Below are 16942 nucleotides of genomic sequence, written 5' to 3' on the forward strand. Positions count from 1 at the left end.
AAAAATAAATAAAAATCTATGTAAAAGAAAAAAAAAATTGCCAGGACCAGAGATCCCAGCAAGAAACTAGGTCCTTACTCCCGACTAGGCAGGGAAAAAAAAAAAATGACCTATAGCAGAGAGGGGGAGTATACCTCCTGGGACTGCCCATAGGCGTAGTCAAGTTCTTTTTCTGCCTAGTGTCTTACTCCTGTAGGGGGCAGTATAACACGATGGTCAAGAAGACCAGGAGCTGTGTCCGTCACTGAACAAAAGAAAAATTAATTTGTTGTTGTGGCTCCTGAGAGCCACAGCTGCACCTAATTTTCCCCATAGAAGTGCATTAATGTTGTGTGTGCATAACCTCTGCAACTGGTTTGTATCCATGAACAAAGCGTATTTTTCCTAAATTATAGGTTTTGAAAAATCGTTTACTAGGTAATGCTTCTTTTACTGTCCCAACACCGCCCCCCCCCCCCTCCAACACCTGTCACGGCACCCTCCTTCAACCAGGATCACTGCAACCCCACCCCATATCATGCGCATTTGTCACAGTACCTCCCCTCACTCAACACCTGTCTTCTCACCCTCCCTCTTTCACCCAGCACCTGTCACAGCATTCCCCACCACCCAGCAATTCTGTTACTGCATCCCCTTCACACAACTTTTCTTTCACTGCATCCCCCTTTACAAAGCTCCCTCCTCACCCCTCCAGACACCTTCGAGGCCCTTGCAAAAGAGGAGGTTGAAGACACCCGATAAGATCCTGAAGGACAGTGAAGCGCGAGACATCTTGTACTTTGAATATTACCTCTAAGACCTCAGTGAGGCCTCTGCAAAGGAGGAGTCTACCTCTCTTCCATGGTGACCTAGAAGATGCCTGCAAGGCAAGGGAAGTGGGAGCTGACATCCAAGAACCTTGCAAGGAGACCTAGAGGACCCTTGCAGCGGGTACTAGAAAAGCATGCAAGGCACCCTTGCAATGGAGACTGGGGACATCTGGTAAGAACCTTGCAAATGGCCCTTTAGGACATCAATGAAGCTCTTACAAGTGAGGTGAGACAGCTTGTAAAATCCCTGCAATAAGACCTGAAAGATATCAGAAAGGTCCCTTGTGAGAAAGGCAGAAAGAATCTTCCAAGACCCTTGAAATGTGATCTAGAAGACCCCTGAAAAAAAAGACCTAGAAGGCATTAATGAGGCCCTCGCAAAGGAGGTAGGTGATACCTTTAAGATCATTTCAATACAATCTGAAAGAAATCAGGGAAGCCCTTGCAAGGGAAGCTGGAGGATCTCTCCAAGACCCTTGTAAGGTGAACTAAAAGACACCTACTGTATAAGGCCTTTGCAAGGAAAGTGGGAAATACCTGGTAACACCTTTGCAAAAGGATCTGGAGAACATCAGTGAGGCCCTTACAAAGCGGTAGGAGACACCTTGTAAGACATCAATGAGGCCCTTGCAAGGCAGACGGAAGGAATTCGCCCTGAAGATACCTTTACGGCCCCCCACAAGGGAAGGGGGAGCTACCATCCAATAACTTTTCAGGGTGACCTAGAAGACAACTGCTAGGCCATTGCAAGGGAAATGGAAGCTACCTGCTAGGACCCTTGCAGGGTACACTGGAAGACCCCTGCATAGCCCTTGTAAGGGTGGTGGAGATCACCAGTTATGCCCTTGCAAAGATAGGTGGGAGGTTCTTGCCATGACCCTTGCAAAGGGAACTACAGGAAATCAGCGAGGCCCTTAAAAGGGAGGTGGGAGACCCCTGGTAAGATCCTTGCAATGGGACCTGAAGAACATCTGCAAGACCCTTTCAGACCCTTAATATCCTTGCAATAAAACCTAGAAGACATTAGAATGGCTCTTATAAAGGAGATAGGAGGAACCTACCTAAACTCTTGCAAGGAGACCTAGAAGAAACCTGATTGGCACTTGCAAAGGAAGGGGGAGACACCTGGTAAGATCCCTGCAATAGAACCTGAAGAACATCTGCGAGACCCTTTCAAAGGATGTGCAAGACACCCTGTACGATTTTTGCAATAGGACCTGCAGGACATAATCAGTGAAGCCCTTGCAGGGGAAGGCAGAGGAATTTGCCATGACTCTTGCAAGATGAGCTAAAAAGAAACCTGCAAGGTAGGTGGTAGTTACTTGACAAAAACTTTGCAAGATGTCCAAGAAGCTACCTGCTAGGCTCTTGCAAGAGAGGAGGGAGCTACCTGCAACAACCTTTGCAATGTGATCTCTAACATCTGCAAGGTGCTTGCAATGGAGGTAGGAGACACATACCAAAGACTCTTTAAAGGTGTCCTAGAAGACACCTGCAAAGCCCTTGTAAGGGAGGCGAGACCCTAGCAAAGGGACCTGTAGGATATTGGGAAGGGCCTTTCAAAGGACACCTGCCAAGATCCTTGCAAGGTGAGGCGACATCTCAATGAACCCCTTGTGCCGAATCTGTCACTGCACTCCCTTCATCCAGTATCTGTCACAGACCGTGCCCCCTTTAAGCAGCATCTCTAACAGCATCCCCGTCACCCAACACCTCTGTCACTGCCCCCCCTTCACCCGGCATCTGTCATTGAACCCTTCTTCATCCCCACATCTTGGCGGTCTTAGGACACGTTCACACCAGTAAGCCATGCTGATTGCAAAGTTTTTTTTTGTAAGAACTTTATTGGAACATCACAGATGACATTTTATTAAGTCCCTTTGCATGGTGCAAGCAGCTCCTGAGCTGTTAGTAGTGTGAGCAGGGGCACCTGGAACAGTGGGACTGTCCCCCTATGTCTAGAATCAGACTTGCAACATCATGGCAGTAAGGCAGTCTTAAGACAAAGGTTCAAAGGCTCAGGTACTCACAAAGCCAAAGGCCAAGCCTCAGGTACTCACAAACCCAACCACTTCTAGCAGGTGAGGGTTGAAGGAAGGAGGTGACTGCAGTCACTGCATGCAGCAGTAGAAAAGGACCACTGATCTGAGTTTCATAGCTCTTTGCAATGCAGAACCATCAGCGGGAAGATGCTTCTATGTTGAAAGGCAGAAAAGAGATCCTGGAGTGATGCTCCACTAAGCGGATTATGTCAGCCCCTTCTCAAGTAAGGACTTGCTGAATATAGGGATTTTTTTTAAAAAGCGCTCAGCAAGCTAAATAATTGTCAGACACAGGGCAAGCTTGGAGGCAATGCCAATGGTTCCGGACCTGGAAAATGCTCTACTGTTCTGCTCTGCTCTAAAGTGACCAACCGGGTCACTTTAAGGCTCTGGTCAACATCCAGTTCAGAGGGGTCAAGTCTCATGACACCAAAAGCCAGGTTGAGAGAAAGTCACATTGGATTTCTGTAACTTAAGGGCCAGCTTTAGCATCAATGTCAAGAATCTTGAAGAAAAGCGCTAGCAATAAATAGGTTAGTTATCTCACAGCACAGGTGAGGAAAATAGGTCTATCCTCTTCCAGCACAAGCAAAAGAGACATGCTTGTAGTAGGAGGGGTTATCTTGTGTTGGTCTACAAATGTTTGAAATGCCACCATTGTCTAGTCCTCTAGTAGGCAGCAGTATAACCCAAAAGGTTTAACACTTCCCGTGTCCGCCAATGGATAAGCATGAATGACAGTCATTTTTTTTAAAATAAAGATCTTGGTGCCCTAGCTTTTTGTACTGGACCTCATGTCAGTTATGTGCAAAATTTTTATACTAAACATTGTGGTTCTCTTTGAATTATAAATGTATTTAGTTTAGATACAGAAAGCCGACCTAATAGCGTTTTTTTTTTTTTTTTTTTATATATCCAGGTTTTCACAATTTTGTATGCAGTTTATTTCTGCATGCCTGGGCTGAAAACAACCTAAACGTGAACCTTGGCGATCCAAACTCAGCACATGCTGAGTTAAAATGGTTGAACACACTCACATACACCCAGTGAAGTGACTGGCCTTCGATACACAGATTAAAAAAATCCTCCTACATAGGTTGTACATATTTATCTGCAGCCATTTTTTTTTTTTAGATCATTCTAAAAACACACAGATCAAATTTTTTTTTTTCCTCAGCTTTAGCAGCAAATACAAAGATCTGAAATCTCACAGCACAGATTTTAGTGAATACAGACCTGAGTCCTGATTGGAGGGAAGGGACACAACCCCCGGTCACACAGTACAGAAGAACGTACAGAGCTATGGATATGAACCACAGGCAGTGTGCTGGAACTCTCCCCAGTCACCTTTTATCTCTTGGTGTTGGGAAAACCTGTCAGAAGTGAGTCATGCTGATAGAGGACCAAGGCGGCAGAGAGAAATCACATTCAGTGATTTGAATAGAGGCAAGAACAGAGTATTATAAGATGTTCTTTGGCAATATTTCCCATATAATCAAACCACACCTGAAAATTTTAAAATAAAAAAACACACCAAAACACACATGTAAAAATTAAGTACAAACCATTTAATAGTTTAGCAGTGATTTAAAATAGATTATATACAGAATATACATCCAGATTACAAAATGTTCATTTATACTGACTAACAGCAGCTAAAGTTTCCAGGTATTCTTTACGATGAAGAGTTGTCATTTTCCAAAGTAATACTATTTCTATCACTGAGAGTTTGGGTCACAGTACTAACTGGAGCCTGAAGAACTTTTCTAGACAACCTCATTCTCCCATCAGTTGGATCCCGACCAAAATATTTCACCTGTTCAAGAAAAAAAAGAATGGTAAAAAGGAATAGATCACAAAAAACGAACAATGAGTAGAAGCACAGCACACAAATATATACAGTATCTCACAAAAGTGAGTACACCCTCACAGGTTTGTAAATATTTTAATATATCCTTTCATGCAACACTGAAGAAATGACACTTTGCTACAATGTAAAGTAGCAAGTGTACAGCTTGTATAACGGTGTAAATTTGCTGTCCCCTCAAAATAACACACCGCGATTAAGGTCTAAACTGCTGGCAACAAAAGTGAGTACACCCCTAAGTAAAAATTGGGCCCAAAGTGTCAACATTTTGCGTGGCCACCAATATTTTCCAGCACTGCCTTAACCCTCTTGGGCATGGAGTTTACCAGAGCTTCATAGGTTGCCACTGGGGCCCTCTTACACTCCTCCATGACGACATCACAGAGCTGGTGAATGTTAGATACCTTGCGCTTCTCCACCTTCCGTTTGAGGAAGCCCCACAGATAATCAATAGCATTTAGGTCTGGAGACATGCTTGGCCAGTCTATCACCTTTACCCTCAGCTTCTTTAGAAGACCGTAGTCGTCTTGGAGGTGTGTTTGGGCTTGTTATGTTGGAATACTGCCCTGCACCCCAGTCTCCAAAGGGTGGGGGATCATGCTCTGCTTCAGTATGTCACATTACATGTTGGCATTCATGGTTCCCTCAATGAACTGTAGCTCCCCAGTGCCGGCAGCACTCATGCAGCCCCAGACCATGACACTCCCACCACCATGCTTGACTGTAGGCAGGACACACTTGTCTTTGTACCCCTCACCTGGTTGCTGCCACACACGCTTGACACCATCTAAACCAAATAAGTTTATCTTGGTCTCATCAGACCACAGGACATGGTTCCAGTAATCCATGTCCTTAGTCTGCTTGTCTTCAGGAAACATTTTGCAGCCTTTCTTGTGCATCATCTTTAGAAGCTTCCTTCTGGGACGACAGCCATGCAGACCAATTTGATGCAGTGTGCAGCGTATGGTCTGAGCACTGAAAGGCTGACCCCCCCCACCCCACCCCTTCAACCTCTGCAGCAATGCTGGCAGCACTCATATGCCCATTTCCCAAAGACTACCTCTGGCTATGTCCCTGAGCACATGCACTTCACTTCTTTGGTCGACCATGGCGGGGCCTGTTCTGAGTGGAACCCGTCCTGTTAAACCGCTGTATGGTCTAGGCCACTGTGCTGCAGCTCAGTTTCAGGATCTTGGCAATCTTCTTCTAGCCTAGGCCATCTTTATGTAGAGAAACAATTCTTTTTTTCAGATTTCTTTCAGATTTTTCAGAGTTCTTTGCAATGAGGTGCCATGTTGAACTTCTAGTGACCAGTATGAGAGAGGGAGAGCAATAACACCAAATTTAACACCTCTGCTCCCCATTCACATCCGAGACCTTGTAACACTAATGAGTCACATGACACCGGAGAGGGAAAATGGCTAATTGAGCCCAAGTTGGACATTTCCACTTAGGGGTGTACTCACTTTTGTTGCCAGCGGTTTAGACATTAATGGCCCCAGTGTTGAGTTATTTTGAGGGGACAGCAAATTTACACTGTTATACAAGCTGTACACTCACTACTTTACACGGTAGCAAAGTAGAATTTCTTCAGTGTTGTCACATAAAAAGGTATAATAAAATATTTACAAAAATGTGAGGGGTGTACTCACTTTTGTGAGATACTGTAGAATGTCAATAAGTGCTCAATCACATCACAACGCGTGTGCATTTTTATGAGCTATCAACACACAAAAACAAAGCACAGCTCAATGCACAGAGTATTTGTTAGAATGCACTGTATATGTGCATTGGGAATCAATTCCGAATAGATTGCAGTACATTGTAATGCATATATACAGTGTGTTACTGGTGTGGTTACTCCTGTTACCCGTGATTTGAACAGGTCTTAAAGGGTGATATGTACAGATAAACCTAGTCCAAATAGTGCCATCTAAAACGGTTGTAAAGGCATATTTTTTTTTCTTAAAATAAACATATTATACTTACCTGCTCTGTGCAATGGTATTACACAGAGCAGCTCCTTAACACTTCTTCTAGGGTCCCCTGCCAGGGCAATCTGCTGCTCTTTTTTGAGTGCCCCTTCAGCAAGTCTTCTGCTGAGGAGGCACTCGTGCGGGTGTGCTACTCAGCCAGGCTGTACGATGCATAGACACACACAGTGCAGCGTGGCAGTGGCCATGCCTCCTGCTCCCCTCCTCACAGGATCTGATTGACAGCAGCGGGAGCCAACGGCCTCTGTGTCCTGTGTGAAGAGGGAAAGACAACAGCGCTGCTGCAGACTGGGACAGCGATGGATCGAAAGAGGAGCCAGGTATGCGTTTAGGGAGCTGCTAGGGGGAGCTGCAATTAGAAGCTTACTTACCTTAATGCAGTGGTGGCCAGATGCGGCCCTTTTCTTGCCTTTATCCTGCCCTTGGGGCACTATTCCTTTCACTGATACGAGACACTATTCTGCCAAATGACAGTGGCAATGGGGTACCATTTATTTTATTGATACAAATAACGAGGCACCATTTCTCCCATTGACACCAACAATGGGGCACTGTTCTTTCACATAACAAATGTGAGATTTACTCCCACTGATGCCATGAAAAATGTGATTTTTGACTTACCGTAAAATCCATTTCTCTGATGTTCATTGACGGACACAGCTCCTGATCTTCTTAATCATTTGGTTATACTGCCACCTAGGACACTAGGCAGAAAAATAACCCGACTACGCCTATAGGCAGTCCCAGGAGGTATACTCCCGCTCTCTACTAGGTACTTAGTTTTGTTACAAGCAGTGTCAGAAGTAATACAACTCCATAGAGGGGTGGGTGCTGTGTCCATCATTGATCATAAGAGAAATGGATTTTACGGTAAGTCAAAAATCCCATTTTCTCTTTCGTTCATTGACAGACACAGCTCTTTAGGATTCTTGACCATTGGGACGTCCAAAAGCAGTGTCAAACATGAGGGGTGAGAACAGCAAAAAAAATTTCCAAGGCTAAACATTAGCCAACAAGGTAACAGAAGCTCAACAAAAAAAACAACTGGAGCCCACCTGAAAAATACTCCTACCAAAGAGGGAACAGAACCCGTAAACAGCAGCCTGCAAAACCTTGCACCCAAAGGAAGCATTGGCAGATGCTAACACATCCACTTTCTATAATTTTGTGAAAGGGTGCGCCGATGACCAGTGGCCGCCTTGCAAACCTTTGTCACTGACGCCTGATGACGGAAGGCCCCGGAGACAGTAAGTGCCCTAGGTAGAGTGTGCCGTAACAGGGAAAGGAGGAACCTGCCCCCTGATAAAACAGGCCAGAGTTACCGTCTGTCTGACCCATCTTGAAATGGTCGCAGAAGAAGCAGACGGTCCTTTTCTCGGACCATCTGTGAGCACAAATTATGAGTCTGACTTCCGAAAAGATTCTGTAGCTGCTAGGTACACCCAAATCGCCGGAACCACATCCAGGGCATGCAACGCAATTTCCTTAGAATGTTTAGGCCTGGGACACAGGCAACACAATGTCTCCTTTCAAATGGAAAGCTTTAGGAAGGAACAACGGACTGTGGCGAAGAGCCACCTTCTCTTTTGGCGCTTTTCCAATGCATGGAACCGAACGGTTCGGCTCGCTTTTGTGCTTTTCCACTGCTGGTAGCGCATGGTATGGTGTAGGAAAGGTTCGGTACAGTACGGCGGCGTTTTTCCACTGCATGGAACCGAATGGCACGGCTCTCAAAAACAGTACCTACTCAATTGCAGTTCCAAGAGGTACCATATCCCACAATCCTTTTCATGCAGTCACTACTAGCCACTGATTGGTCAGAGAATCCCACCCAACCCGCTGTTATCCCACCCACTTAACTTTAGTACTACTTTAGTGGAAAAGCAAACCATACCGTACCATACCGTTCCAACACCGTACCATGCGGTACCAGCAGTGGAAAAGCAAACCGGGCCAAGCAGGGCCGAGTAGAGCCGAGCCGGTACTTGCAGTGGAAAAGTGCCATTTGTGGACCACCAAGTAAGGGGTGAGACAAGATAACCCTGCTAATTCAGACACCCTGTGAGCAGAGGTGATAGCCACCAAAAAGGCAACCCTCTGGGACAGCGTAAGCAGGGTAATGTACCAAATATTTTCAAAGGGAGGCTTCTGGAGGACTAAAAGCACAAAGATCAGATCCCAAGGCGCTAGATGAGACCGCACCGCTTGAGTCAAAGGTCGAATTCCTTGAATAAAAAGGCACGTACCAAGGAGTGTGTGGCCAGGGGCCGTTAAAGGAATATTACCAATGCCATCACCTGGCCCTTGATGGTACTCAAGAACAATTTCTGCTCAACCCCCCTGTTGGAGGAAGGTCAATTTCCAAGCCACCAAGAAAAAGGGAGGGTGAACACCAAGTGACTCACACCACGAAATGTACGCTTCCCACGTACCATGGTATAACTTCCCAGAGATGGACTACCTAGCCTTGCCTTCAGCAGTGTCAGAAACACTGACCCAGGCAAACCTATCCCTCAGCACCTGGCTTTCAACAGCCAGGCCATCCAAGCCAGCGACTGCAAGCAGGATGGAAGATCTGCCCTTGGGACAGCAGATCCTCTCCAAAAGGCAATGTCCAAGGGATGTCTGCAACCCATCACGCCAGGTCAGTGAGCCAAGACCGGCGAGGCCAGTCCGGGCCCACTAGAATGACCGGAATCCCTTCGGCACCTAACCTGCGATGGGCCGATGAGGGGCACCGGCCGCAAAAGACCACTGAGATGAACTGGGAGGGAGGGGAGCCCAGGGGTCCGACCATCCCAAGGAGGGGCCCGCGTCCACCCCAAAACTCTCCAGGAGGTAGAGGGGGACAGCTACTTACCACACCAGGAACAGGGTGGGCACCGCTCTGGACAGGACACCACTCCATTGTAATGTGGGTGTTGTGGGCCACGAGGAAACACTGCGACTCAGGCCGAAGCCAGTTCATATGCGCTCTCGCAAGACGTTTAACTCGCAGGCCAGCCCCTGTCCGGTGGGGCTAGGTTGCGGCCGCTGTAGCGCGGAGCTGCGTTCTCGCTGGCTGGACTGGGAGAACCCTAAAGATCTAGATTATCCAGTGCGTCGCCCAGTCCGGCACTTGATTGTAGATTCTCACAGGAACAAAATAATAAAGAGAGGAAAAAATACCATAAAAAAAATGCCAGGACTAGAGATCCCAGCAAGGAACTAGGTCCTTACTCCTGACTAGGCAGAAAAAAACTGAAGACCTATAGCAGGGAGTGGGGCATATATCCCCAGGGACTGCCTCATAGGCATGCTCCAGCTTTTTCTCTGTCTTCTCTGTCCTACTCCTGTAGGGGGCAGTATAACCCTATGGTCAAGAAGATGAAGTGCTGTGTTCGTCAATGAACGAAAGAGAAACTTTTTTTTTTTTTTATTTTAACACAAAGTTGTACATTAATAAGATATTTCCAAGACACAGCATGTGCATACAACAAATCATACCCCAAAATACAGTACAATCTGCTACTCCTCCTGAGTATGGTGATACCACACGTGTGAGACTTTTACACAGCCTAGCCACATACAGATGCCCAACATGCAGGGAGTACCACCAAGTGCTCTAGGAGCATAGATTACGCACATCATTTCCTGACATCCGATCATACTTTTAAAGGCCCTGGAGCACCAGGACAATGAAAACGCCCACAAAATGGAGGCATAAGGAGTCTTTTTGAACATTTTTTTTCCACAAGTTTTTGGAAAATGTGGAAAGAAAATTAAAATGCATTTTTTTTTTTTTTTACACAAAGTTGTCCATTTACAAGATATTTCTAACACATAGCATGTACATAGCAAAAATTACACCCCAAAATACATTCTGCTACTCCTGAGTATAGCCATACCACATATGTGAGACTTTTACACAGCCTGGCCACATACAGAGGCCCAACATGCATGGAGCACCGTCCGGTGCTCTAGGGACATAAAATTATAAATCTAATTTCCTGACTACCTATTACATTTTTGTGGCACGGGTGGGCAGAGATGTGGCACGGGTGGGGCATGAATGAGGCACAGATGGTCATTAATGATGCATGGATGAGGCACAGATGGGCAGTCTCCCTCCTCTCCTCACACGCTGTACCGATCAGTGTGTACAGCGTGTATGGAGAGGAGAGGGCTGAATCGGACATGCATCACTTTGTTGACAAATGATTGCTCAGTCGTTGGACGGAGTGATCACATGGTAAAGGGCTGCTGTAATTGGCTCTTTACCCCGATCCGTGATGCACCGGGTCCGGAGGACTCAACGATCATGGACATTCCCGGGTGCGCGCGGGGAGTTCGGGGAGGATGTCGTAAAAAGCCTTCCCAGAAGCTAACCGCGCTGTAGCTATCATTCGGCTATGTCCTAGTCGGCAAATGGTTAAAAGAAAAGGGATTTTTAAAAAAGAATCATACTAACCTAGGTGGATGCAGCATCGGTCCAATGCTGCATCTGTTCCTCACCAGCTCTAAGACTGAGAACCGAGCGATCAAACCCCCGCGATCGCTTACGTTTTAGAGCGCTGGGCTGTGGAGGGGGCAGGAGCAGGTGGCTCAGGCTCTTGCGGTGTCAGGTGCGGATCCAAGGTTGCAGGCGGGTCCTGACCATATTGTAGTGATCTTTCCAGCCTGCTGTCTGCTGAAAATGGATCACAGGAGTGCAGAAAGAACTGCACTCCTGTAATCCACAGGAGAAGTACAGCCAAATGAGCTTTGGCTGAACTTCTCCTTTAGGTCTACACAGGAAATGACTTATACTTCCTACTCCCCTGCAGCTTCACAAAAATATACAAATGCATCAACCTACTTATGGGTCTATATCACAATAGCAAAGCTAAACTCTGGGGAAATGAAAAACCTACCCGTGTAGTGGGGCATGCGGACTCAGCACTGCAAGAAGTAAATGGTTTTCGCCCAGAGTACCCATAAAAAAAGCACTTGATCCCTTACTCCTGCAGGCTCCCTCTTCTCTTGGAGCCACTTTGGCACTCCAGCCAGCGACTGCAGTTTGCATTGTAGCTGAGAATAGTGAGGGCCTTCCCACAACCTGGAGCATCAGAGAGAAGATGTGACCCACTGGCTGCGAGGAAAGCAAGGGATTAAGTACGGTAACTAAAAGTGATTTTTTATGGGCAGCCGAGGCACAAAACGAGCAATTACCCCTTGTAGTGCAAGGGCAGATTTATACTTTTCTCAGAGTTCAGCTTTAAGCAAGAACTGTATTTGTTGCTTACAGCAATTATTTCGATTTTTTCCCCTCAACCAGAAAATTGAAAGACCTGCTGCAATGAACAAGAACAGTTTTTCCTGCAGATACATTGAAATGGATACAGAAGCCAGGAAGAAGATGGAAATACACAAAAAAGCTGGTGGGCGGAGCTGGCAAGATGCACAAACTTTGGGTTCCTGAGAGACAGAGGGCTCCCCAGGTGATTTACCCCTCTTGCATTCATCCAAAAATGACATTTCCTGAGCACATACATCATATCTCCATAACTGTCCAACATTTAGAAAGATAATATATAGCATAAAAATGCAGTATTAAAAATTGCAAACTTTGTTGGTAGTAGCATAGCCAAGATACTCTTTACTAGGTTTATTCTATAGTATTAAGCGGTATTACTGAAGAGAGTGGATATCATCTACATGTCATTTGTACCAGATGAAAACCAGGATCACCATTGCCCGTTTTATATGGCAAAACCTTGAAAAGTACTGCCAAAACATTTCTGCTATTATTGCAATTATGATAAACTTGCCTATAGATTATTATTTTTCCATTCAGGCCAACCCCCACCCACAAAAAAAAAAAAAAAATGTTTTTTTTGTTTTACCATAAAATCATTTTCACTGATGTTCATTGACGGACAGTGACATATCTTTATTAGTTGAATGGGTTATGCTGCGCTTCCTAGGAGTAGGACACTAGGCGGAATAGGGTTAACCTCCCTGGTGGTATGATTCTTTCCGATTTTAGGTGCTGAAAGCGGTACAATTATTTTGCATGTAATTCTTAAAGCGGTAGTATCCCGCTTTTTGACACTTTTACCTACAGGTAAGCCTATAATAAGGCTTACCTGTAGCTACGATTAATAAAGCCGCTGAACCCGGAAGAGACGCCGAGGGATCATGGCGGCGCCCGCAGCGATGTCCGGGGGTCCGTGTCGGGGGTTCGTTCTAAGGTAAGTAATACATAATGAGCTAGTATGCGATGCATACTAGCTCATTATGCCTTTGTCTTGCAGTTTTTTTATTTTTTTTTCGTTTTCGGGTTTACAACCGCTTTAAGAATGAGCAGCCCAAACCAACTGTTTACATATGATTTTTTTTTACTGTGCGTTCTTCTTTATAACACCTCGGGCATGATAAAGTTTGAAACCCAAAATCATAAATTATAATACAATAAATATATATATATATATATATATATATATATATATATATATATATATATATACATATACACACACACTGATATATAGATATACATACATATACACATATATACATAAAAAGTACAGTAAGACTGCAGGAAAGGGCACTGGGGGGCAAACTAATATGAATTTATTTTATTTTGTAATGTATGAGTGTGTTTGGTGTGTTTTACTATTTGAATTTTGAATTAACACAGCAAGAACAATTCCCAACATGCTAAACATAGCCAACCAAGTAAACAAGGAGCTCAACCAGGAACAACTGGAGCTCACATACCAAAAAGAAACACCCTCCAGAGGTAGAAGTCTCTGCCATTGCGGCCTATAAAACCTTGAGGCCAAAAGCAGCATCTGCAGATGCAAACCATTCACTTTGTAAAACTCAGTGAACGTGTGTACAGACGCCCAGATAGCTGCTTTGCACACCTGAACCACTGCCGCCTGATGACGGAAGGCCCAGGAAGCACTAAGCGCCCTCGTAGAATGCGCCTTAACAGGGAAAGGAGGAACCTGCCCCTTAATGGAATAGGCTTGCACCAGTGGCTGCCTGATCCATTTGGAAATGGTCGCAGCAGACACAGCCTGTCCCTTACGATGACCCTCTGTCAGAACAAACAAGGAATCCAACTTCAAGTACACCCTGATGGCCCGAACCATGTCTAACGAATGCAAAGCAGCCTCCTTGGGGTGCTTAGGCTTAGGACATAATGAAGGCAACACAATGTCCTCATTCAGGTAAAAACCTGTCACAACCTTAGGAAGGAACGACTGACGGGGGCGAAGCACCACCTTGTCCCTATGAACCACCAGATAAGGTGACCGACAGGACAACACTGCCAACTCCAAGACCCTGCGTGCAGTAGTAACTGCCACCAAAAAGGCCACTTTCTGTGACAAGGTAAGTAAAGGAATTTCACAAATATTCTAAAATGGTGGTCTTTGAAGGACCGACAGCACTAGGTTGAGATCCCATGGAGGCAATCGGGGGAGCCAGATGACAAACTCCCTGCATGAATGTGCGAACCAAGGAATTCATTGCCAACGGTCTTTGGAAGAAAACTGCCAAAGCCGAAATCTGACCCCTAATGGTACCCAAAGCCAAACATTTATCAACACCAAGGAGATCTTCTCTGAACCAGCCAAAGGCGTCGGCTACCAACCTTACCAGATCCGCGAACCAGGACCGACGAGGCCAGTCTGGTGCCACCAGGATCACCAGAATCCCTTCTGCCTCAATTCTGCACAGAAGTCTTGGCAGAAGTTATATTGGAGGAAAGGCATAAATCAGACGATACTGGCCCCAAGGAGCCGCCAGAGGATCCCGATACCTTGCAACGAACCTCAGAACCTTCCGGTTGAGAGAGGCCAACAGGTTCACATCTGGTGTCCTCCACCGAAGACACAGCTGATGAGACTTCTGAGTGAGGAGAGACCATTCTCCCGGACACAGAGCCTGATGACTGAGGTAGTTCGCCTGCCAAATTTCCACCCCTGGAAGGTGCACTGCCCTCAGAGTGGGTCTGGTGGTGAGACATGTTCGGCCAGCTCCATCCTGGTACAGCAGTGGGAACACAGTAAAAAGTTTTAACAGAGCTGTATGAATGTTAAAAACCACAGCAATATTTGTGCCTGTGGGACTACAGGTCCCAGAACGCAGAAAATGGCTAGATCAGGCAGGGAGATACCACCACCCATGTCTCCGCCATATTAGGGAGAAAGGAGAATAGGTGCCAATTCCCTCGCAGCATGTCACTCTGACTGAGGAGCGTCCGCGCTGCCACCAGAGGCCTCCGCCGTCTGAAGAAATGCGGCTACTAGAAAATGGCCACTGCGCATGCGCATTAGCTCCGGCAATACTGGATTATGGAAAAATGTTCCCGAGCATGCGCAGTAGCCCTGGCCAGTGCCAGTCTACAGGAAAATGGGCACTGAGCGGCCCACATGCCACACAATGTCGGGCGCAAAAACCGCTTGCCAAAACCACACACACAACCCCCATTAAGGGTAGTTAAAAACACTAGGGGGAGGGCAGCTCACCTGAAAGACCACCGACCCCAGGAGGACTCGCACCAGCCCCTAACTTCCCGAGGGAGAAAAGGGGGGTTACACACCAACCATAGCAGACTCGGCGGGATTCAATACAGGCAGGTCACCTCCTCATCTTGGAACAAGGGGTGCTTCTAGCCCGAGAAACGCTGCGACTCTGGCCACGACCAGGTCGTGTGCGTCCGTGCGAGGTGTCCCACTCACAAGCCAGTCCCTCCAGTGGGAGCATGTCGTGGCCGACCTAGCGCAGAGCTGAGGTCTGCTTGCGCTCACTGGTAAAAAAAAAAAAAGCCAGGACCAGAGATTCCAGCAGGGAGCTAGGTCCTTACTCCTACTAGGCAGAAAAAAAACTGAATCCTAGAAGCAGGAAGTGGGAGTATACCACCTGGGACTGCCCCATGGGTGTAGCTGAAAGCTCTGTTAACTTTGTTAACCCTTTTCCGCCCAGTGTCCTACTCCTAGGAAGTGCAGCTTAACCCAGTCGACTAATGAAGATACGTCGCTGTGTCCGTCAATGAACGAAAGAGAATAAAGTATTTCCCAATCCACACAAGTGAGGTGGATGGAGAAATGCTCTCCGCTGTGCCAATGCATTCTGACAATAAGACTCCTCCACTGTCAGAATACACTGATTAGTGATCACAGCCGATTTGCTACAGCTGCTGATCAACAAAAGTTTTCCAACATTTCCTTATGACAGAAGTCGATTGTTCGATCAGTCATATTTTAAATATTAATAACAAAATTTCACAATTTCTGCCAGGGTATGCAAAGTTTTGAGCACAAACTTCACTCCCTTGCCCTCGGATTCTGCTCTTTCATGGTTCTCCTCCTACCTCACGCGAGAGATACGGTGTGTGTGTGTGTGTATATATATATATATATATACACATACATATATACACACACATACACACACACACACAGTATCTTTAAATATTTTCTTATATATCTTTTCATGTGACAACACTGAAGAAATGACACTTTGTTCCAGCAATCCATGTCCTTAGTCTTCTTCAGCAAACTGTTTGCAGGCTTTCTTGTGCATCATCTTTAGAAGAGGCTTCCTTCTGGGACGACAGCTATGTAGACTAATTTGATGCAGTGTGTGGAGTATGGTCTGAGCACTGACAGACTGACCCCCCCTCCACCACCACTTCAACCTCTGCAGCAATGCTGGCAGCACTCATCTGTCTACTTCCCAAAGACCACCTCTGGATAGGACGCTGAGCACGTGCACCCAACTTCTTTGGCCGACCATGGCGACACCTGTTCTGAGTGGCACCTATCCTGTTAAACCGCTGTATGGTCTTGGCCACTGTGCTGCAGCTCAGTTTCAGGGTCTTGGCAATCTTCTTATAGCCTAGGCCATCTTTATGTAGAGCAACAATTTTCTTTTTCAGATCCTCAGAGAGTTCTTTGCCATTAGTCACATGACACCGGGGAGGGAAAATGGCTAAATAGGTGTACTCACTTTTGGTGCCAGTGGTTTAGACATTAATGGTTGTGTGTTGAGTTATTTTGGGGGGGGACAGCAAATTTACACTGTTATACAAGCTGTACACTCACTGCTTTACATTGTAGAAAAGTGTCATTTCTTCAGTGTTGTCACATGAAAAGATATAATAAAATAAAATATTTACAAAAATGTGAGGGGTGTACTCACTTTTGTGAGACTGTGTGTGTGAGAGAGAGAATATATATATATATATATATATAC

General features: G+C 45.9%; 1 protein-coding gene across 1 annotated transcript in view; it reads right to left on the minus strand.

Moving 5' to 3' along the window:
• Positions 1–4398: 4398 nt before the first annotated feature.
• Positions 4399–16942, minus strand: part of PNPT1 (polyribonucleotide nucleotidyltransferase 1) — a 130898-nt gene continuing 118354 nt past the window's right edge. Inside the window, exon 28 of the mRNA XM_082251797.1 lies at positions 4399–4667. Coding sequence (XP_082107923.1) covers positions 4527–4667 — 141 coding nt within the window. The 3' untranslated portion in view covers positions 4399–4526. The remainder of the gene's footprint in view (positions 4668–16942) is intronic.

This window comes from Pelophylax lessonae, assembly GCF_965119305.1.
Source record: "Pelophylax lessonae genome assembly, chromosome: 3".
Lineage (NCBI taxonomy): Eukaryota > Metazoa > Chordata > Amphibia > Anura > Ranidae > Pelophylax > Pelophylax lessonae.